This window comes from Dromiciops gliroides, chromosome 1 (genome assembly GCF_019393635.1).
Source record: "Dromiciops gliroides isolate mDroGli1 chromosome 1, mDroGli1.pri, whole genome shotgun sequence".
Taxonomy (NCBI): domain Eukaryota; kingdom Metazoa; phylum Chordata; class Mammalia; order Microbiotheria; family Microbiotheriidae; genus Dromiciops; species Dromiciops gliroides.
In genome coordinates, this window is record NC_057861.1 from 391,917,785 (window position 1) to 391,936,197 (window position 18,413).

The window sequence follows — 18,413 nt, forward strand, 5'->3', positions numbered from 1 at the left end:
ATAGTAGACAAAAGTATGCACTAGAATTGGACATAGAGGATCTGGGCTTTGCTTGCTGTTTATTATCTGTCATGTCATCTTTCTTGTTGGACTTCTGTTAAATGATTGGACTGGGGCAGCTAGGTGGCAGCAGTGGATAGAGCACTGGCCCTAAAGTCAGGAGGACCTGAGTTCAAATGCTGCCTCAGATACTTGATACTTACTAGCTGTGTGACCCTGGACAAGCCACTTAACCTTCATTGCCTCACCAAAAAACCAAAACAAAACAAAACAACAAAACCCCCAAAACAACAACAACAACAAAAGAAATGATTGGACTAAGGTAAGATTCCTTCCAGTTCCAAATCTTGTGATTTCATAATTCTTTATCACATTCTCATATGGTGTTAGGGCTGAAAAAGAAATCTTATAGGTCATTTAATCCAACACCTTCATTTAATTAAAAAAAAATAGGGGAGAAAAATAGGGGGCAGTTAGGTGGCACAGTGGATAAAGCATCAAACCTGGATTCAAGAGGACCTGAGTTCAAATCCAGCCTCAGACACTTGACAGTTACTAGCTTGACCCTGGGCAAGTCACTTAACCCTCATTGCCCTGCAAAAAAAAAAATATATATATATAGTGACATGTTGGATGACTCTCGGACAGGGAGGGGAAGGAATGCTATTTTTTTTTTAAAAGGACATCTATAAAAACCTAAAATTTTTAAAATAGTGATATATTTTGTTTTTGTATCAACTTCATTCATATTTCTTCCTTCCTTCCCTTGTTACAAAGAATTTAAAAAGTAAACAGAAAAAAGTTGAGCAAAACCAAGAAATAAAACAACCATGCCTGATAGTATATATAGTATTTCATACCCAAAGTTCCCATTCTCTATAAGGAAGGGAGGAGTATTTTGGGAGTGAAGTTTAGTTATAATACTCAATGCTCAATTTACTTTTTTGTTCTTTCCACTTAGATTATTAATGTGGTTAGATATATAACTTTCTGGATTATACCTATTTCAGTTTTCCTCATTTTATATGTCTTCCCATTCCTCTTATAATTTTTCATATTACTTGTTTCTTATGGAGCAGGATTATTCTATCACATTCACTTTTTTTTTTCATCTGTTCTCCAAAAGACAAGTAGAATTGGTCATCTTTCCTCAAGAAAAAATGCTTCTAAATATTTCCCATATTATTTAGCTTTTTGGAAGCAGCTTGTTCCGTCCCTTTCATTTCTGATTTGGGCCAGTGTTTGGCAATAACAAATATAAACACAATCCCAGTGGCAACCATTAATAAGACTATACAGAATATAGCAGCCTCACAAACTGTCCAGGGTTTTTCCAAGTGTTTTTCAAGTCATAATCCTTATTTCCTACATTTGGGGTGGTGTAGATTTCATCTTCTACTAAAAGAATCTTCTACTTTTGTTTAACCATTCTTCAGGCTTTGCAGCCTTCATTTTACAAATGATGTAGTGACATGATTTGTTGTATAACAAATTTGTTTTCTGGTTTCCTATAGGTGTCATGTTTAATACTGGACTTGGACAGCATATTTTGAAAAATCCCCTCATTGTTAATAGCATCATTGATAAGGTTTGTATAAATTGGGTTTTGTTGAAAGAAGGGGACAGCACTAACAACTAGTAAGAATCAGGAAAAACTTTTTTAGTATCTGAGCTGACTTTTGAAGGAAAGAGAAGATTTTGAGATGAAGTGGGACAGAGGAAATGCACCCAGATGTGGGACATTTGTGTAACCACACAGAAACAGGAGATGGAATGTTGAGTTTAGGGAACGGTTAGAATCATTTTGCTGGAATGTAGAGTTCATGAGGTGGAGTGAGTAATTTGTAAGGTAGATTGAACCAGATCATGGAGGACTTTTAGTACCTGGATAAGGAGCTGTGGTTTTATCTTTGAATCAGGAGCTATGGTAAAGAATTAATTGTTATTTGAGGTTTTTATGACCCCATCTTTTGGCTAGAATTTTAAAAATAAACCTTGGCGGGCACTGGCCTGGGGCTCTGCAAACCACACAGTGATCTACCCACTGGTTGTAGCCATTGCCATGGCGCTGGAACCTCTCGTCACCACCACTCTCTGATGCCTACATGGGCCTGGCAAAATGTGAATAGAGCATAGAGAATTATGTAAGTGATGTTGTGGAGATAGAATGGATGAGATTTGGCAAGAATTAGTTTGGGGGAAGGAGTAAAAGTACAGGAGAAGAAGGAGGCAAGGATGATTCTACAATTGTAACCTGAGTGACTGATAAGGTAGAATTGCCCTTAACAGAAACAGGAAAGTATTAGGGGTTGGGGGGAGAGGGGGAGCGGGGTGTGGATGTGGGATAATGAATTCTCTTTTGAAAATATTGAGTTTAAATGCTTGTGGGATGGTCAGGTGAAAATGTTCAGTGGACAATAGGCTATGTGGGATCAGATTTCAGGAAGTGAATAGTGAATATATAGATTTAGTAGTCATTTGTATAGATGGTACAGCAGATAAACCCAAACAAATTCACAGTTCACCCAGCACAACAGCATGAAAGAAGATTGTGTTTTATTTGTTACCTGCTTTATTTATGTAAGTTCTTAAAAGAAAAGGGTATGTACCAACATGACCCATCATAGCATCCCTGTGTTTTGTGGCTTTTTAATGTTATCTTCATTTACATGGTTGTAATCATTGTGCACGTCGTTTTTTTTGGCTCTGCTTTCTTTACTCTGCATCACTATATACTGATGTTCCAATAATCAGTCAATAAATAATATTCATTAAGTGCCTACTATGTACCAGCTAGTACCAGATACTAAGGACCCTAGCGTTTACACTAGGGATACAAAAAGGGGAAAAAGAAGGTCCCTTCCCACAAAGATCTTACTGTCTAATTAGGAAGACAATATGCAAACAAATATATTTATATATATATATATATATGTGTGTGTGTGTGTATATATATATGTGTGTGTGTGTGTGTGTGTGTATGTATATATGTATATATGTATATATGTATATGTGAAGGAAGCTATATATATATATACACAGAAAAAATCAGAAATAATTAACAGAAGGAAGGCACTAGAAATAAGAGGGGTTGGGGGTGGCTTCCTGTAGAATCTAGGATTTTAGTTAGGACTTAAAGGAAGCCAGAGAGGTCATTTGTTGGAGGGAAGGAGGGTGAGCACTTCAGACATGGGAGACAGCCCAAAAAAATGCTTGGGGTTGAGAAATGGAGGGTCTTATTCCTGGAACAGCCAAGAGGTCAGTGTCATTGGATTGAAGAGTATGTATAGGGAATATAGGTGTAAGAAGACTGGAAAGGTAGGAGCTAGGTAGGTATGAAGGGCTTTGAATGCCAAACCAAACATTTTGTATTTGTTCCTGCAGGCAACAGGAAGCCCCTAGGGTTTATTGAGTAGAAAGATGATATGATCTACCTGTGTTTTAGGAAAATCACTTTAATGGCCGAATGGAAGATGGATTGGGAGTGGGGAGAGAATTTACGCAGGTAGACCTTTCAGCAGGCTCTTGTAGTGATGGAGGGGTGAGGTGATGAGGGTCTGCCGTAGACTGGAAGCAGCGTCAGAGGAGAGTAGGGGATTAGAAAGGTGAAATCAACAGGCCTTGGCAACAGCTTGGATAGGGGGGTTAGAGATAGTGAAGACTCCAGTATGACTTCTAGGTTGTGTGTCTAAGGGATTGGGAGGATGATTGTTGCCCTGTACATTAATAGGGAAAGAAGGAGGGGCGGTAGGGTTTAGAGGAAAAGATCATTCATTCTGGTTTTGGACATACTGAGTTTAAAACCTGGACATCCAGTTCAAGATTTCTGATAGTCAGTTGGAGATGCAAGATTGGAGGTCAGCAGAGAGACTGAGGCAGGAAAGGTAAATTTGAGAATAATCGACGTAGAAATGGGAATAAATCCATAGGAGCTGATGAGATCACCAAGTGAAGGACTGTAGAGGGGGATGAGAAGAAAGCCCAGGATAGAACCCTTTGGGACACCTACAGATAGAGGGCATGACCTGATCTGGAGGAAGATCCAGAAAGGAAACAAAGGAGTTATCAGATAGGAGGAAAAACAGGAGAGAGTAATATCCCCCAAACCTAAAGAGATGAGAGTATCCCAGAGGAGAGAATGATCAACACTGTCAAAAGCTGCAGAGAGGTCAAGGAGAATGAGAATAGAGAAAAAGCTAATGGATTTAGCAACTAAGAGATCATTTATAACCCTCAGAGAGAACAGTTTGGGTAGAATGATAAGATCTGAAGCCAGATTGTAAGGGGTTAAGAGAGTGAGAGGAGAGAAAAATGGGGACACTTAATGTAGATGACCTTTTTAAGAAGATTCGGTACAAGGGGCAGAAGAGATATAGGACAATAGTTACCTAGGAAAGATTAAGTGAGGGTTTTTTTTTTCAGGATGGGGAGATGTGGGCATGTTTGTAGTAAGCAGTAGGAAATGAGCCAGTAGAGAGGGAAATATTGAAAATAAGTGAAAGAATGAGGATGTGTTGGAGGAGATAGGATGGCATGGGATCACTCAGACAAGTAGAATTGGTTGTCTTTCCTGAAGAAGATATGTTTCTGAATATTTCCCTTATCGTTTAGCTTTTTGGAAGCAGCTTGTTCCACCCCTTTTACTTCTAACTTGGGCCAGTGTGTGGTAATAACAAATGTAAATAAAATACTAGTGGCAATCATTAAGATTATACAGAGTATGGCAACCTCACAATGACTCTTCAGAGTCTTTCCAGCTGTTTTTCAAGTCACAATCCTTATTTTCCTTCATTTGGAGGGGTGTTCATTTCATCCTGTCCTACTCTAATGCCTCACCATGGCAGGATATATAACCATGGCTTCTCAAAAACTGACATCCTAGTATGTCCTTACCAACCTGGAAAAACTTCATGCTTGGGTCTGGTTGCAGACAGTTCTTGTTGCCCAAGGGTCAGCCTATCTAAGTTTGGAGAGTCTTATTACCAAGTTGGCTGAATTTAATAAACATTTCTGGCCTTGTCAATTCATAGGCTGTCTATTAAATTGTAGAAGACTTGTGATCTGTATTGGTGGGAAGAGTGATTTCACATCATCACAGTCATAGGTCTTTGAAGTAGTAGGAAGTGGATTTGATATCAATTTGTGATTTGAACCCAGTAGCAATGCCATGGTATATTCGATGCTGAGCTTGATAACCAAGGTAAAATTCCCTCCATTACAGTGAGGTTATTAAGTCACTTGATAATTTTGCTTTGTGCATGATGTCATATGATTATATTCATATCTATATCTGAAATAAAGCCCTAAGATTTTTATGTTTGTTTGTATTTAGGCTGCCTTAAGACCAACAGATGTGGTGCTAGAAGTTGGTCCTGGAACTGGAAACATGACTGTGAAACTACTAGAAAAAGCTAAAAAGGTCTGTGTTTTGGAATTTAAACATTTAAATTATAAACATTTATTTTTAAATTTTATCTAAATTTAAACATTTTGGTATGAATAAGGACTATTTTAGAAACTTGATCATATTTTTCAGCTTTAAAAAAGTCTAGAAAATGTAATGAACAAGTTAGGGAAAATAGCCTTATTCAATAAAAACTATTGCCAGTTGATTTCATGATCAGACCACTAAGTTTCATGTGCAAAGTATTTTCCTGAACAGGAAATTGATTCCCAGTTGAGGTTGCAGTTTGAAAGTCACACATTCAGCCTCATGTGTGACTTGTACTATTTTATCCAATGGTGCTTTTCTATTAACTATCTTTACCTTTAAAAGATCATCCCAAGGTCTTGGTTCTGAAAATGAGCAAGTATAATATGTTATACTTGTGTTATTGGTGTAAATAAAGTGCTTTATAAACCTTATGGTGCTATATAAATATTAGTTATTAGTATTGTCACTATCGAGAATATTAGCAGAACAGAAATGTCGTAAAATGATGCAATGTCAATGAGGACCAATGCTTATACACACAGTTTTGAGTTAGATTAAACAGTATAATACTTTTGTGAGGTTTTTGGTAGAATTTCACAAGAAAATAAACTGCAGCTCCATTTTTTTATTATTATTAAAAAAAAATTCCTTTTAAAATTGTGAGTTCCATTCTCAAAGGGTTATAAAACTGCATACCCTTTGAGCCAGCAATACCATGACTAGGCCTGTATCCCAAAGAGATCATAAAAAAGGGGAAAGGACCCACATGTACAAAAATATTTATAGCAGCTCTTTTTGTGGTGGTAAAGAATTGGAAATTGAGGAGATGCTTCTCAGTTGGGGAATGGCTGAACAAACTGTGATATATAAATGTAGTAGAATACTATTATGCTGTAAGAAACGATAAGTACATGGATTTTAGAAAAACACGGACTTATATGAACTGATGCTGAGTGAAGTGAGCAGAACCAGGAGAACGTATCATACACAGTAACAGCAACATTGTTCGATGACTTAGCCCTTCTCAGCAATACAATGATCAAAGACAATCCCAAAAGTCTCATAGTGGAAAACTGTTATCCACATCCAGAGAAAGAACTATGGATTCTGATTACATACTGAAGCATACTATTTTCACTTTGGTTTATTGTATTTTGGTGGGGGTTTTTTAGGTTTTTTTTTTCTCATGATTTTTTCTTTTGTTTTGATTCTTCTTTCACAACATGACTAATGTGGAAATTTGTTAAACGTGATTGTACTTGTATAACCTCTATAAGATTGCTTACTATTTTTGTTAAGGGGGAGGGTGGAGAAGGAGGGAGAAAAATTTGGAACTCAAAATCCTATAAAAATGAATGAAAATTATCTTTACATATAATTGGAAAAAAAAATATATATTTTTTTGATGGGGCAATGGGGGTTAAGTGATTTGCCCAGGGTCACACAGCTAGTAAGTGTCAAGTGTCTGAAGCCGGATTTGAACTCAGGTACTCCTGAATCCAGGGCCAGTGCTTTATCCACTGCGCTACCTAGATGCCCCAGAAGTTATTTATTATAAGTAGAAATGATAGGTTATTTCTTATTAATTTTAAAAAAATATTGTAAGTTCCAAATTCTTTCCCTTCCAGAAGCCCCTCCCTCACCCACTGAGAAGGCAAGCAGTATGATACCCATTATACATGTTGTTATGTAAAACATTTCCATATTAAGCATATTGAGAAAAAAAAAAGGAAAAAAATATACTGTGTTCTGCAACTTAGAGTTCATCAGTTTTCTCTCTTAATGTGGATGGCATTTTTCATCAGGAGTCCTTTGGAACTTTGAATCATTGTATTGCTCAGAGTAGCTAAGTCTTAAATAGTTGATGATTGTTACAATATTGCTGTTACTGTGTATGATGTTTGCCTGGTTCTGCTTTCTTTACTTTGCAGTAATTTGTATAAGTCTTCCCAGTTTTCTCTGAAACCATCTTCCTCATTTCTTACTGCACAATATTATTCTGTCACAATTGCATACTAAAACTTGTTTAGCCATTCCCCATTTGATGAACGTCCCCTCAGTTTCCAATTCTCTGCCACTACATTAATAAATAAACAACTAAATTTTTTTTTGCATTTAGGTCCCTTTTCTTTGATCTCTTGCCATGTAGACCTAGTAGTGGTATTTCTGGGTCTAAGAGTATGCACAATTGTATAGCCCTTTGGGCATAGTTGCAAATTATTCCTCAAAATGGTTGGTGTTCACAACTCCACCAAGAGTTCATTAGTGTCCCTATTTTTCCACATCTCCTCCAGCATTTATAATTTCCTTTTCTGACATGGTATCCAGTCTGATGGATGTGAGGTAGTACCTTAGAGTTGTTTTAATTTTCATGTCTTTATTCATTAGTGATTTAGAGCATTTTTTTGTTTTTTTGTAGCTTTGATTTCTTGTTCTGAAAACTGCCTGTGTAAAACCTTTATTTTTCAGGATGCTTTTAATGTACTTTTTAGGGGGAGTGAGGTTGGGGGTGGAGTACAATGTTGTATATGAATTGAAAAGTGTTTTAGAAAGCATGTTTGAGGTTTTTACCATTGAAACGATAATTGCCAATGACCAAACCATGTTTAACTAAATATATTTTCTCATTACTTCTCTGTTTACTCTAGGTAGTTGCTTGTGAACTTGACCCAAGGCTAGTAGCTGAACTTCACAAAAGAGTTCAGGGAACGTGAGTATAAATAATATCATTAGTAGTTTTGTCTTCCAACTTCATGTTTGTGTAATTTAAAAAAAAAATCCAAACCCCTCCCCCCCCCTTTTTTTTCTCTAATTGGCAGGCCACAGGCAAGCAAACTTCAAGTGATGGTTGGTGATGTTTTAAAAACTGACTTGCCATTCTTTGATGCATGTGTGGCAAATTTGCCTTATCAGGTATGCTCGGCGTGGTTGCAAATCATAATTAAGGATTGTTTTGTGAGCATTTCCTAGAATCACATAACTGTTCTTCTTTTGCAGATCTCTTCTCCATTTGTCTTCAAGCTGTTGCTGCATAGACCTTTTTTTAGGTATGTAACAAAACTGAGTTTCTAGAGCATTTCACAAAGACTGGTTGCTTCTGCTTGATTTATTTTCAACATATCCCTTCCTAAAATGTCAGGTAAATGCTGGTAAAGTCAGAGAGATAAAGTAGATAAATGTCCTTCTGTTTTCCATCCTTTCCATTCCATTCCTACAACCTTAGCTCAGGACCATATTTCCTCATACATAGGCTATTACAGTAATCTTCTTACTGATTTTCTCAATTCTTCCCTATAATTTGGCTTAAATTAGGGTGGCCAAACTAATTACATAAGGAACAGCTTGGAGAGAATCATTCTTCAGTTCAAAATTCTTTTAGGCCTCTCTACTGCCTCTTGATAAAGTAGGTACTCTTTAGTATGTGAGCTCCTCAAAATGAGTCGTTTGCTTTTTTTGTGTCTGTATCCCCAGCATCTTACATTGTACTTCTCACATAGTAGGCATGATTGGTTTTCAGCATATGATGCAAAACTTATCTTCTCATTCTTCTTTACCATTGGCTCCTTATATATACCCTACATTTTAGCTGTACTAGATTATCTATAAAGGTCCAACTCAGATGCTTCCTTTTCTGAACACCCAATCCGGAGCCAGAGATTTTACTAAGAAATTCAATATGTAAACCAAATTTTGTTCCCATTATAATTGGTCTGATTTTTGAGTTATGTATATGTTTTTCTGTAGTCTTAAATGTTATTCTTATAACAAAATTCAGGAGCAAGAGTCTTTTTCTTATCTTTTTCTTCTTGATTGTCCAAGATAACTGAGAGGCACCATGGATAGTGTACCAAACTGGAATTGAGGAAGACCTGGGTACCAGTCCCTCTTCTGACATTAGCTATAACTTTGGGCAATCCACTTAACCTTAATTTCCTCTGTAAAATGAGAGGGCTGTGCTACCTGGCATCTTTGGACCCTTTCTGTTCTACACCTGTGGTACTATGAACTTTGCCAATTGGGCTCAGACAAAAAGATATTTTAGAATCCCTCATTCCTTTTAAAACTGAATCTTAAGTATATTTAGAAACTGTTTCTGTTTTCTTAGTTAAGCGTTGATCATGTATATTTAAACAAACACATCTGTTACCATTCACTCATTCCAATAATCAAAAATTATAGACAATAGCTTTTTTTTTTTTTTTTTGCGGGGCAATGGGGGTTAAGTGACTTGCCAGGGTCACACAGCTAGTAAGTGTCAAGTGTCTGAGGTCAGATTTGAACTCAGGTCCTCCTGAATCCAGGGCCAGTGCTTTATCCACTGCACCACCTAGCTGCCCCTAATAGCTTTGCTTTTAATGAGAATTATTTTAGGTATTTTTACTTCCTTTTCCACCTTTGGGGGAGTGGGGGAAGAAAAGGAGGTTGTTCTTGCTTTTAAATTCCCTTCTGAATGCCTCACTTCATTCCATTTTGTCTCTCAGACATTTAGCAAAATCAAAATTGCCTGGACCTTTTTTTTTCTTTTTTAAAAAAATAGTTTTTTGGATATCTTTTTACATCACTTACATTTTTCACTCTACCTCATCTTTCCTCCTCACAGAGTATCCTTTCTTATAACAAAGAATAAAAAAAGAGGAATAAATGAGCAAAACTAACAAATTAAAAAGTCTGATATATGTAGTGTTCTGAACCCATAAACTCCCCACGTCTTTGAAGAAGGGAGTGAGCTGCTTTCTCACTTACATTTTTTGGAGTCAAATTTGGTGATTATAATGTCATGGCATTCAGTTTCTTTTGTGGTTATTGGTGGTGGTAGTGTTCTTCTGTTTGTTTCCATTTGGGGGGAGAAGGGAATTATATAGCACCCACTGTGTGCCAGGCAATGTGCACAGTGCTTTTTACAAATATGCATTTAATCCTAATAATGACCCTGGGAGTCAGGTGCTATTATGATCCCCATTTTACAGTTGAGGAAACTGAGGCAAACAGAATAAATGAATTGCCCAAGGTCACACAGCTTGTCAGTGTCTGAGCCTGAATTTTAACTCAGTCCTTATTCCAGTTGTTATGGAAAGAATATTACTTTCTTACAGCATAGTAATATTCCATTCCTTGTTTAGTCATTCTGTTTTCACTGGGCATCTACTTTATTTTTAGGGTGTTTTTTTTTTCTACTTCAGAAATGCTGTTAGAAATAATTTGATGTATATGGGACTTTATTATTATTATTTTTAATCATGGAACTCATTAGGGCTTAAGCTTAGCATTGAGATCTCTTGGTAAAAGGGCATGGACGTTTTAGCCATTTTCTTAGCATAATTCCTTTTTTTGTTTTTCCTTTTGGTGGGGCAATGAGGGTTAAGTGACTTGCCCAGGGTCACAGAGCTAGTAAGTGTCAAGTGTTTGAGGCTGGATTGGACTTGGGTCCTCCCAACTCCAAGGCTCTATCCATTGTGCCACCTAGCTGCCCAATTTTTTTTTCCATTTTCTTTTCAATCTATTTTCGAGGTCAGTCATTTCTACTATAAGATAACTTAAATTTTCTTCCATTTTTTCAGTCTTTTAACTTAAAAAAAAATCTTCTCCCATAAAGTCATTGGCTTCTATTTGGTCCATTCTAATTTTCAAAAAGTTTGATGCTTTGGCAAGATTTTGTACTCCTTGGGCCAAATTGTTAATTCCCTTTCCAATGTTATAATTTCTTTTCTATTTGTTATTTTCCTCAAGCACTCTTATTTCATTTATAAAAACATTTTAACTCTTTAAAAACAACAACAAAACTCTTGCTCCACTATTTTCAGGAATTATAATTGGGTTTGTGCCTAAACTAATACTTTTTCTCTAAGGCTTTGCATGCAGATTATTTGGAATCATTCTCTTCTTCTGGGTTTGTTTCTTGAGCTTCCTTACCACCATAGTAGCTTTTTATTGGTGGAATTTTTCTTTTGTTTGCTTGTTCTTCTAGCCTGTTTTTTTTACTTTGGACTTGATGGCTCTGTGCACTTCTGGAAGGAATTGTGGGCTGGTTTGCAGCTTTCTTGGAGTATGTGTTAGGTTATTTCAGGATCTGAGGCACAAGCTGGGGACTTTCAAGCCTTTGATACTTCCAAAGTGGTCTGATGCAGGTCAAAATCTGGTTGTTGCCCCTGCCAGTTGAGCTCTGTAAATCACTGAATTGGGATTGGGTCTGAGCAAGAGTAAAATGCTACTGGACTATTCCCTATCAGGCAACTGGAAAGTTCTGTTAAGTTCAGAATTTTTGCCCTATTATTCCTTTGCAGGTTGGGCTAAATGATGGAACTGAGACACACACCCCCCCTTTCATCCTGGGGGGGTCTGAACCATACTGCTGCCTCTTTCTTCTGAATTTCTTCTCTTATTATAAGGCCCAGGGCCTCCGTACCTGGGAACACTACTTTTGGCACAGGTCTCCTCCTTAGTGTACCCTGAACCTATGGTCCAGAACTGGGTAGCGGGTGACAAAGATGCTGGTTGGCACCTGTCCTCATTGAGGTGCCATGTTATGGGCCTGGTCGTACCTCAGGATGGATCTGGGACCCCCTCTTAACCTTTCCCTTGCCCCTGGAGTGCTTCATAGGGTAATGCACTCCTGGCCTGACCTCATCCTTGGGGTCTGCAGCCCTCTCTGTCCCTATGCTGACTGGGGTTTGACTAATTACTATAGTAAAGTCACTGTGACTTTCCTTGGATTTACCCATGAGGATTTTGTCTGTTGCATTTCCTAGGTCTCTTTGGAGGTATTTTGTGGAGGAGGGTTAGGCTGTACTGATTCCTGCTATTCTGCCATCTGGACTTTGCCCACCTCAGGACCTTAGCACATGTCTAGAATGGACTCCCTTACCTCTGCCTCTGAGGATCCATTTCTTTCTTTAAAGCACAGGTGTCAACTTCTCCATAAGGCCTTGCCTGATTTCTATGCTAACCCTTTCTTTTTTTTGTCTTTAAATCCCTAGTACCTAGCACAATACCTTGTATATTATAAATGAACATTTTAGTCAATGCTATTTTTGTGCTTATTTAAAAGTGGGCATTTTCCTTCCCATTTTATTTTTTCAGGTGTGCTATGCTTATTTTTTTAATTTTAATTTTTTTTAGGTGTGCTATACTTATGTTCCAGAGAGAATTTGCTCTCCGTTTGGTTGCAAAACCAGGAGACAAGCTATACTGCAGACTTTCCATCAATACTCAATTACTAGCACGAGTGGATCATCTGATGAAAGTAAGTGAAATTTAACCCGTGGAGCAAATGAGCTTGATCCCTTTGTCCCAGTTCGAGTTTCTGAGTACAGTGATTTTGGTCACTAAATCGCAAAAATAAATAAAATAAACCCAAACACTTATTTTGTGATGAACAGGTTGGGAAGAATAACTTCAGACCTCCACCAAAAGTTGAGTCAAGTGTTGTACGGATAGAACCTAAGAACCCACCACCACCTATCAATTTCCAGGTAAGGTGAAAACAAAGCAAGGTCATGTGGCTGCACAAGAAGGTAGGGCCATCATTCAGAAGAAGAAAGAAGCTGTAAGCAGGGGCCAGGCCCATAACATTAGAAATTGGGTGCCGCTAGTGCTCACTAAGACATTCAGGTGATTTGTACCAGCTACATTGTGAAATCTTTGTATTAGAAACACATTCATTTTGAAGATTATTCACTTCTGTAACGACTGGAATGATGCCACCTGCTGGAGACTTGCTGTAGAAAAGCTCTGCCATGAGGTGAAGGTCTCTGAGGGCAAGACCATGCGTCTTTTCTTTGGCATCAAGAAGTGACGTTTGCTGGTGGGAGGAAGAAGGGGAAGCCTGGCTCTCTGACTCGCTGTCTTTCCTGAGGACTCTGGTGGAGAAGGGAGCTAGAAATGCGCTCTCCCTTTAATAGATAGATGAATGTAGGCCTTTCTCTCTCTCTTTACCAAATTCTTATTCTCCTTAATAAATGCTTAAAAGCCTAACTCTTGCTAAAGCTTATAATTTATTGGTGACCACTCATTAGATATTTTAGACAGACTAGCTAGAATTTTAACCTTAACACTTCTCAACAACTGACTGCTCCTTTGGATTTTGGTTCAGCCTCCTGTTGTTATACATTTGCCTTTCAATCATAATCAGCTAGGGAACATAACATGGGTTTTTTCATGGTGAGAGTATAGCAAACTACAGATTTTTTGGTGTGTAAGACCAGTATTAATCTGTTTCAGGAGTGGGATGGTCTAGTGAGGATAACATTTGTGAGGAAAAACAAGACTTTGTCTGCAGCATTTAAGTAAGTTCCCTCTTTTTGTTTCTAATTATGGGGTATAGACAGCTGCTTTACAGCATACAGTTCATCCATTTCCAGACACTATTAAGCTTTTTTAATCATTTTATAATTGTGGGGGAGCAGGCAGGGGATTAATAAAAAGGGACTTAGTTTGGGAGTCAGAAGATTTGGTTCTTAGCCCTGTTCTACTGTTTATTGGAACTCTCCACCTCAACCACAGCTCCCCATCGTATAGTGGTTAATATAGTACCACCGTGTTTCTGTAGATTAGTTGGAGGAGGTAACTGGAGTTTCTTGAAGTATGTCAGGTTGCATTTATCCAAAATAGGAGTAATTTTAATAGCTTAGTTCCATGTATTTTGTTTTTGTTTTTGTTTTTTTTTAGTGAGGCAGTTTGGGTTAAGTAACTTGCCCAGGGTCACACAGCTAGTAAGTGTTAAGTGTCTGAGGCCGGATTTGAACTCAGGTACTCCTGACTCCAGGGCCGGTGCTCTATCCACTGTGCCGCCACCTAGCTGCCCCCATGTATTTTTTTTAATGAATCAATTTTTCTCACCCCACCTCTTCCATTGGGAGGGAAAAAAAAGAAAATCCTTTTAACAAACTCAGTGAAGCAAAACAAATTCCCATATTGGCCATGCCCCATGAATAAATTTGTGTGTGTATACAAATATACATATCTGTAACATGATACAATTATAATATATACATACACATACACATGTATTGTGTGTATATTTCTAAATTGTAAGTCCATCCCTTTATGTCAGGAGGTGGGGACCATGGTTTTCCACTGGTCTCCTGGAAACATGGCTGGTCATTGCATTGATCAGTATTAAGTCTTTCAGAGTTGTTTTCAGTGTTGTTAGTGTATAAATGGTTCTCCTGGTTCTGCTGAATTCACCCTTCATCAGTTCGTACAAGTTTACCCGTTTCACCGAAACCACAAAACAAAGCTACATTTAAGCCATGTTTCCTCTTTTGTTTTCTTTAGCCTCTTTGTTATCATGGAGGCAGCTGCCAGGTAATGCAGAGATCAGTCAGTGCATTTGGAGTTAGAGCCCACGCTTGAATTGTAGGTCTTGTCACACAGCTAGTAAGTGGCAGTCACAATTTCTTTGAGGCTCAGTTTTATCACCTATAAAATGGGGATAACAATTTCATGAGCTACCTTGTTAGGATGTTGTGAGGAACAAATCAAATAGTTTGTAGTGTGTGGCAGTATGGGGCAGCAGAAAGCATGCAGGATTTGGTCTTAAAAGACCTGGGTACAAATCCTAACTCTGCTGCTCATTTAATGACCTTGGGCAAGTCACTACTTTTAATCTCTGTAAAATTAGGGTGTTGGATTAAATGATCTCTAAGATGCCTTCCAACTCTCAACCCTTTGATCATTTGTGAATACTTTGTAAATCATAAAGTGCTATAAAAATGATAGTCATTATATGTATGAGCTTTATAATTACAGCAGTCTAAAAGTATGACCAGTTTGGTAACTTTCATTAATTTAAATATGAAATTCCATGAAAGCATAACATATACTTTGTACTAAAACATAAACATATAGGAAGGAATCTATTGAAACTCAAACTTGGCAATTTTGTTAACATCATTTTGCATTGCCATAGGTCGAGTGCAGTGCAACAGCTTTTGGAAAAAAATTACCGAATTCACTGTTCAGTCCATAATATTGTAAGTAGAAAATATTTCTTTAATGGTCATAGACTACCCTTTTCTATGAAGCACCTCTGTCTTCAGGCAAATTCTGTATCAAATGTAACAAAACATTACAGTTTTTATCATAACCCACTGTAAACACTTTAATTCTAGTTCTGATAGATTAATGCAACTGTAACTATATAATAACTTATGCTTAATTGTGAACGATTACTGTTGCATTTTCCTTGTCTTTTTCATCTTCTGATTACAGTATGCTTGTAAATGGCTTCAAAGTCCAATTCCAAGTAAACATTCAAAAGTTTGAGGTTAGAACTTTGCTTGTGAATGTAATGAGCTTGTACATGTTAAACTTGTATTTTTTTTTAAATTCCATTAGTATTCTTTTTTTGATATAAAATTATACTTTAGAAGTGTAGTAATGTTTCAATTTAGAATTTACAGTATATTTCCATTTTAAAGATAAGAATGTTAGGACAATGAAAATAATCTTATTCAAAGATATTACTGGGTTTCTTGGTATGGGAGAAAGTCACCCAATTAGAGTCACAGATTCAGAGAATTTGAGTTGGGAGGGACCTCACTGGCCTTCTAATACAACCTATACTCAAACATTAATTTTGTCTATATAATTAACCTCTTTACATCTTAGCATAAATAAACTAGAAATTATTTTGTGATTTCATGAACCCCCAAAAAAGAGTCAAAGTGGCTGCATTGCAAGATATTGTGTTCCTTTATTCTGCATCCTGTGTTGATAGGCAATACCAGAAGATTTCAGCATTGCAGATAAAATACAGAAAATCCTAATGGACACAGGTTTTAGTGACAAACGGGCCCGTTCCATGGATATAGATGACTTCATTAGGTAATTACATTTTAATTTTTCTAAATGACTTAGACACATTTACATTTCTGTACTCTTGACACCTTTAAATGCTGTATTTAAAGGCCATTGGAGAAGAGCAACACAGGGGGACTACCTGGAAAACTTGTTGCATAGGACTTGTGTTGCATGGAGTAGTATTTGGTGTATTGGATAAAGGCTGGCTAGCCACAGCACATTAAGATTTTATTCAAGAACCAGAAATAAGGAACAGTCAGAGCCAGTAGATAACCTCTGGGTTATGGGGGAATTTTAATTGACTTTCATTCATAGTCTTTTCAGTATTCTTTTAGGAGCCCATCTGCTTAAAACACTTATCAGTTGGAGGAGTGCTAAAGTAGTAGCTATTTATTTATAATATTTCCTCATCTGAGGTATAGGAATTTGATCCCAAGGAATAGACTGTTGTCTTTTCTTTCTGTCCTGGTGCTGACTGTTCAGGAAACCAAGCAGGAAGCAGTGGTAGTCACTGTAGAGTCTAGATACAGCTGATCACTGTGGCTGCTCACTTAGTCACTTGAGGCCATCTCACAACAACCAGAGTGAAGCACAGGTGAGCTAATTATTTAGGTATCACAGAAATAACTTTTGCCCAAGTCAGCCATATGGTTTTTATGAATGGCCAGAAGTGTTTTGGGGAGAATTTTCCCCTTAAGCAAACTAGTAATTGTCTTAATTCTCTGCTTGATAAAATGATTTGATAGAGTTATAATAGTCAAATGGTACATTGTTGATTTGAGTGATACTGTGGAATTAGATGTTAATTCTAGAAACTACGTAACAAGGTAGTTTTAGCAAACTTTAGCATCTTTTAGCAGAGTACTCATTTCATTCTCCACACCGCAAGTATAAAAAAAAGACCAAAACAACCTTATGGGCAAGTAGAGATCCACATTCTACATACCCTAATAAGAACTGGCATTAACATCATACTTTCAAGGCTTTCAAAGCACTGTGTGTTCCTATTGGATTCTCATAATAATCCTATGAGTTAAGGACTACAGGTGTTCATTATCCCTATGGTACACATGAAGTAGGCTTACAGGGATGAAGTGCCTTGCTCATATCTACAAAATGGCAAATTCAAGTTAAACCTATGGCTCTCCTAATTCCAGTGGTTCTTTCCATCTTGCCATCCTTGTTTTTATAGTTGCCAAGAACAACTTCCTATTCTTCATAGCCACTTGGATGTGCTGCATGAAAATGGAGACTTTACATAACTGTTTAAGCTTATTGTCTGCCCCATTAGACTGATGGCAGGGACCGAATTTGGCCTCTTTGTATTCCCATCACTCAGTAAAGTGCCTGGCACATAATAGGCATTTCATAAATGTTTGCTGAATGACCTCAGGGAACTTTAAAAAAAAATCACACTGAAGCCTAAGCAACTAGGTGATACAGCAGATGGAGCACTGGACCTAGAGTCGGGAAGACCTGAGCGCAAATCTGGCCTCAGACCCTTATTAGCTCAGTGATCCTGGGCAAGTCACTTTAACTATGTTTACCTCAGTTTCCTTATCTGTAAAATGAGCTGGAGAAGGCAGTGGGCAAAACCACTCCAGTATCTTTGCCAAGAAAATCTCAAATGGGGTCACAAATGGATGGACATGACTGAAACCCTTGTGAAACCCTGAGAAATCCCTAGTTTTCCTAGCATCTGTATATATGGACTTTTCTCCTCCATTTAATTCCATTGAGGGGAACAAAAATTTCCTTTCCACAGGATGGCCTTCCAGATCACATTGGGTTATTGTCCTGGGAGGTATCATGATATAGTGTAGAGCACAGAATTTGAAATTAGATTGTTGTTGCAATGCTACCTTCTCCCTGGGTGGCCTTGGGCAAATAATTCATTGAACCTCTCCAGGCCTGTTTCCTCACCTGTAAAATAGAGAGGTACAATAGCCTCTGATACTCCTTTTAGCTCTAAATACGTGATACTGTGGTGTCTCTTGCTGTGTTTAAACTTTTTATGGACTAAGATGAAAGAGCTCTCCCATCTAAACACAAACTCTAAACCTGCATAGACCAAACTCAGTGCTCAGTAATGAAAGGCAGCCTAATAGGTTTTCTAGTCAGTCACAGTTGTATATAGAAAGCAGTTATTTTGTGACCTTTTTTTGTGATTGTTTTGGGT

At 37.5% G+C, this 18,413-nt stretch overlaps 1 protein-coding gene across 5 annotated transcripts in view; it reads left to right on the forward strand.

The window, feature by feature from the left end:
• The window catches only part of DIMT1 (DIM1 rRNA methyltransferase and ribosome maturation factor), a 35,959-nt gene that overhangs the window by 16,218 nt on the left and 1,328 nt on the right, over positions 1 to 18,413 (forward strand). For 4 of the 5 annotated variants that reach the window (XM_043978716.1, XM_043978715.1, XM_043978712.1 and 1 more), the window contains exons 2-11: positions 1,515 to 1,588; positions 5,333 to 5,419; positions 8,083 to 8,144; positions 8,254 to 8,347; positions 8,432 to 8,481; positions 12,551 to 12,674; positions 12,811 to 12,903; positions 13,652 to 13,716; positions 15,342 to 15,405; positions 16,152 to 16,258. In XM_043978716.1, the coding sequence (XP_043834651.1) occupies positions 1,520 to 1,588; positions 5,333 to 5,419; positions 8,083 to 8,144; positions 8,254 to 8,347; positions 8,432 to 8,481; positions 12,551 to 12,674; positions 12,811 to 12,903; positions 13,652 to 13,716; positions 15,342 to 15,405; positions 16,152 to 16,258 (815 nt within the window). In that variant the 5' untranslated portion in view covers positions 1,515 to 1,519. Of the gene's footprint in view, positions 1 to 281; positions 323 to 1,514; positions 1,589 to 5,332; positions 5,420 to 8,082; positions 8,145 to 8,253; positions 8,348 to 8,431; positions 8,482 to 12,550; positions 12,675 to 12,810; positions 12,904 to 13,651; positions 13,717 to 15,341; positions 15,406 to 16,151; positions 16,259 to 18,413 lie in introns of those variants that run through there. The other variant, XM_043978713.1, reaches the window with a different exon arrangement.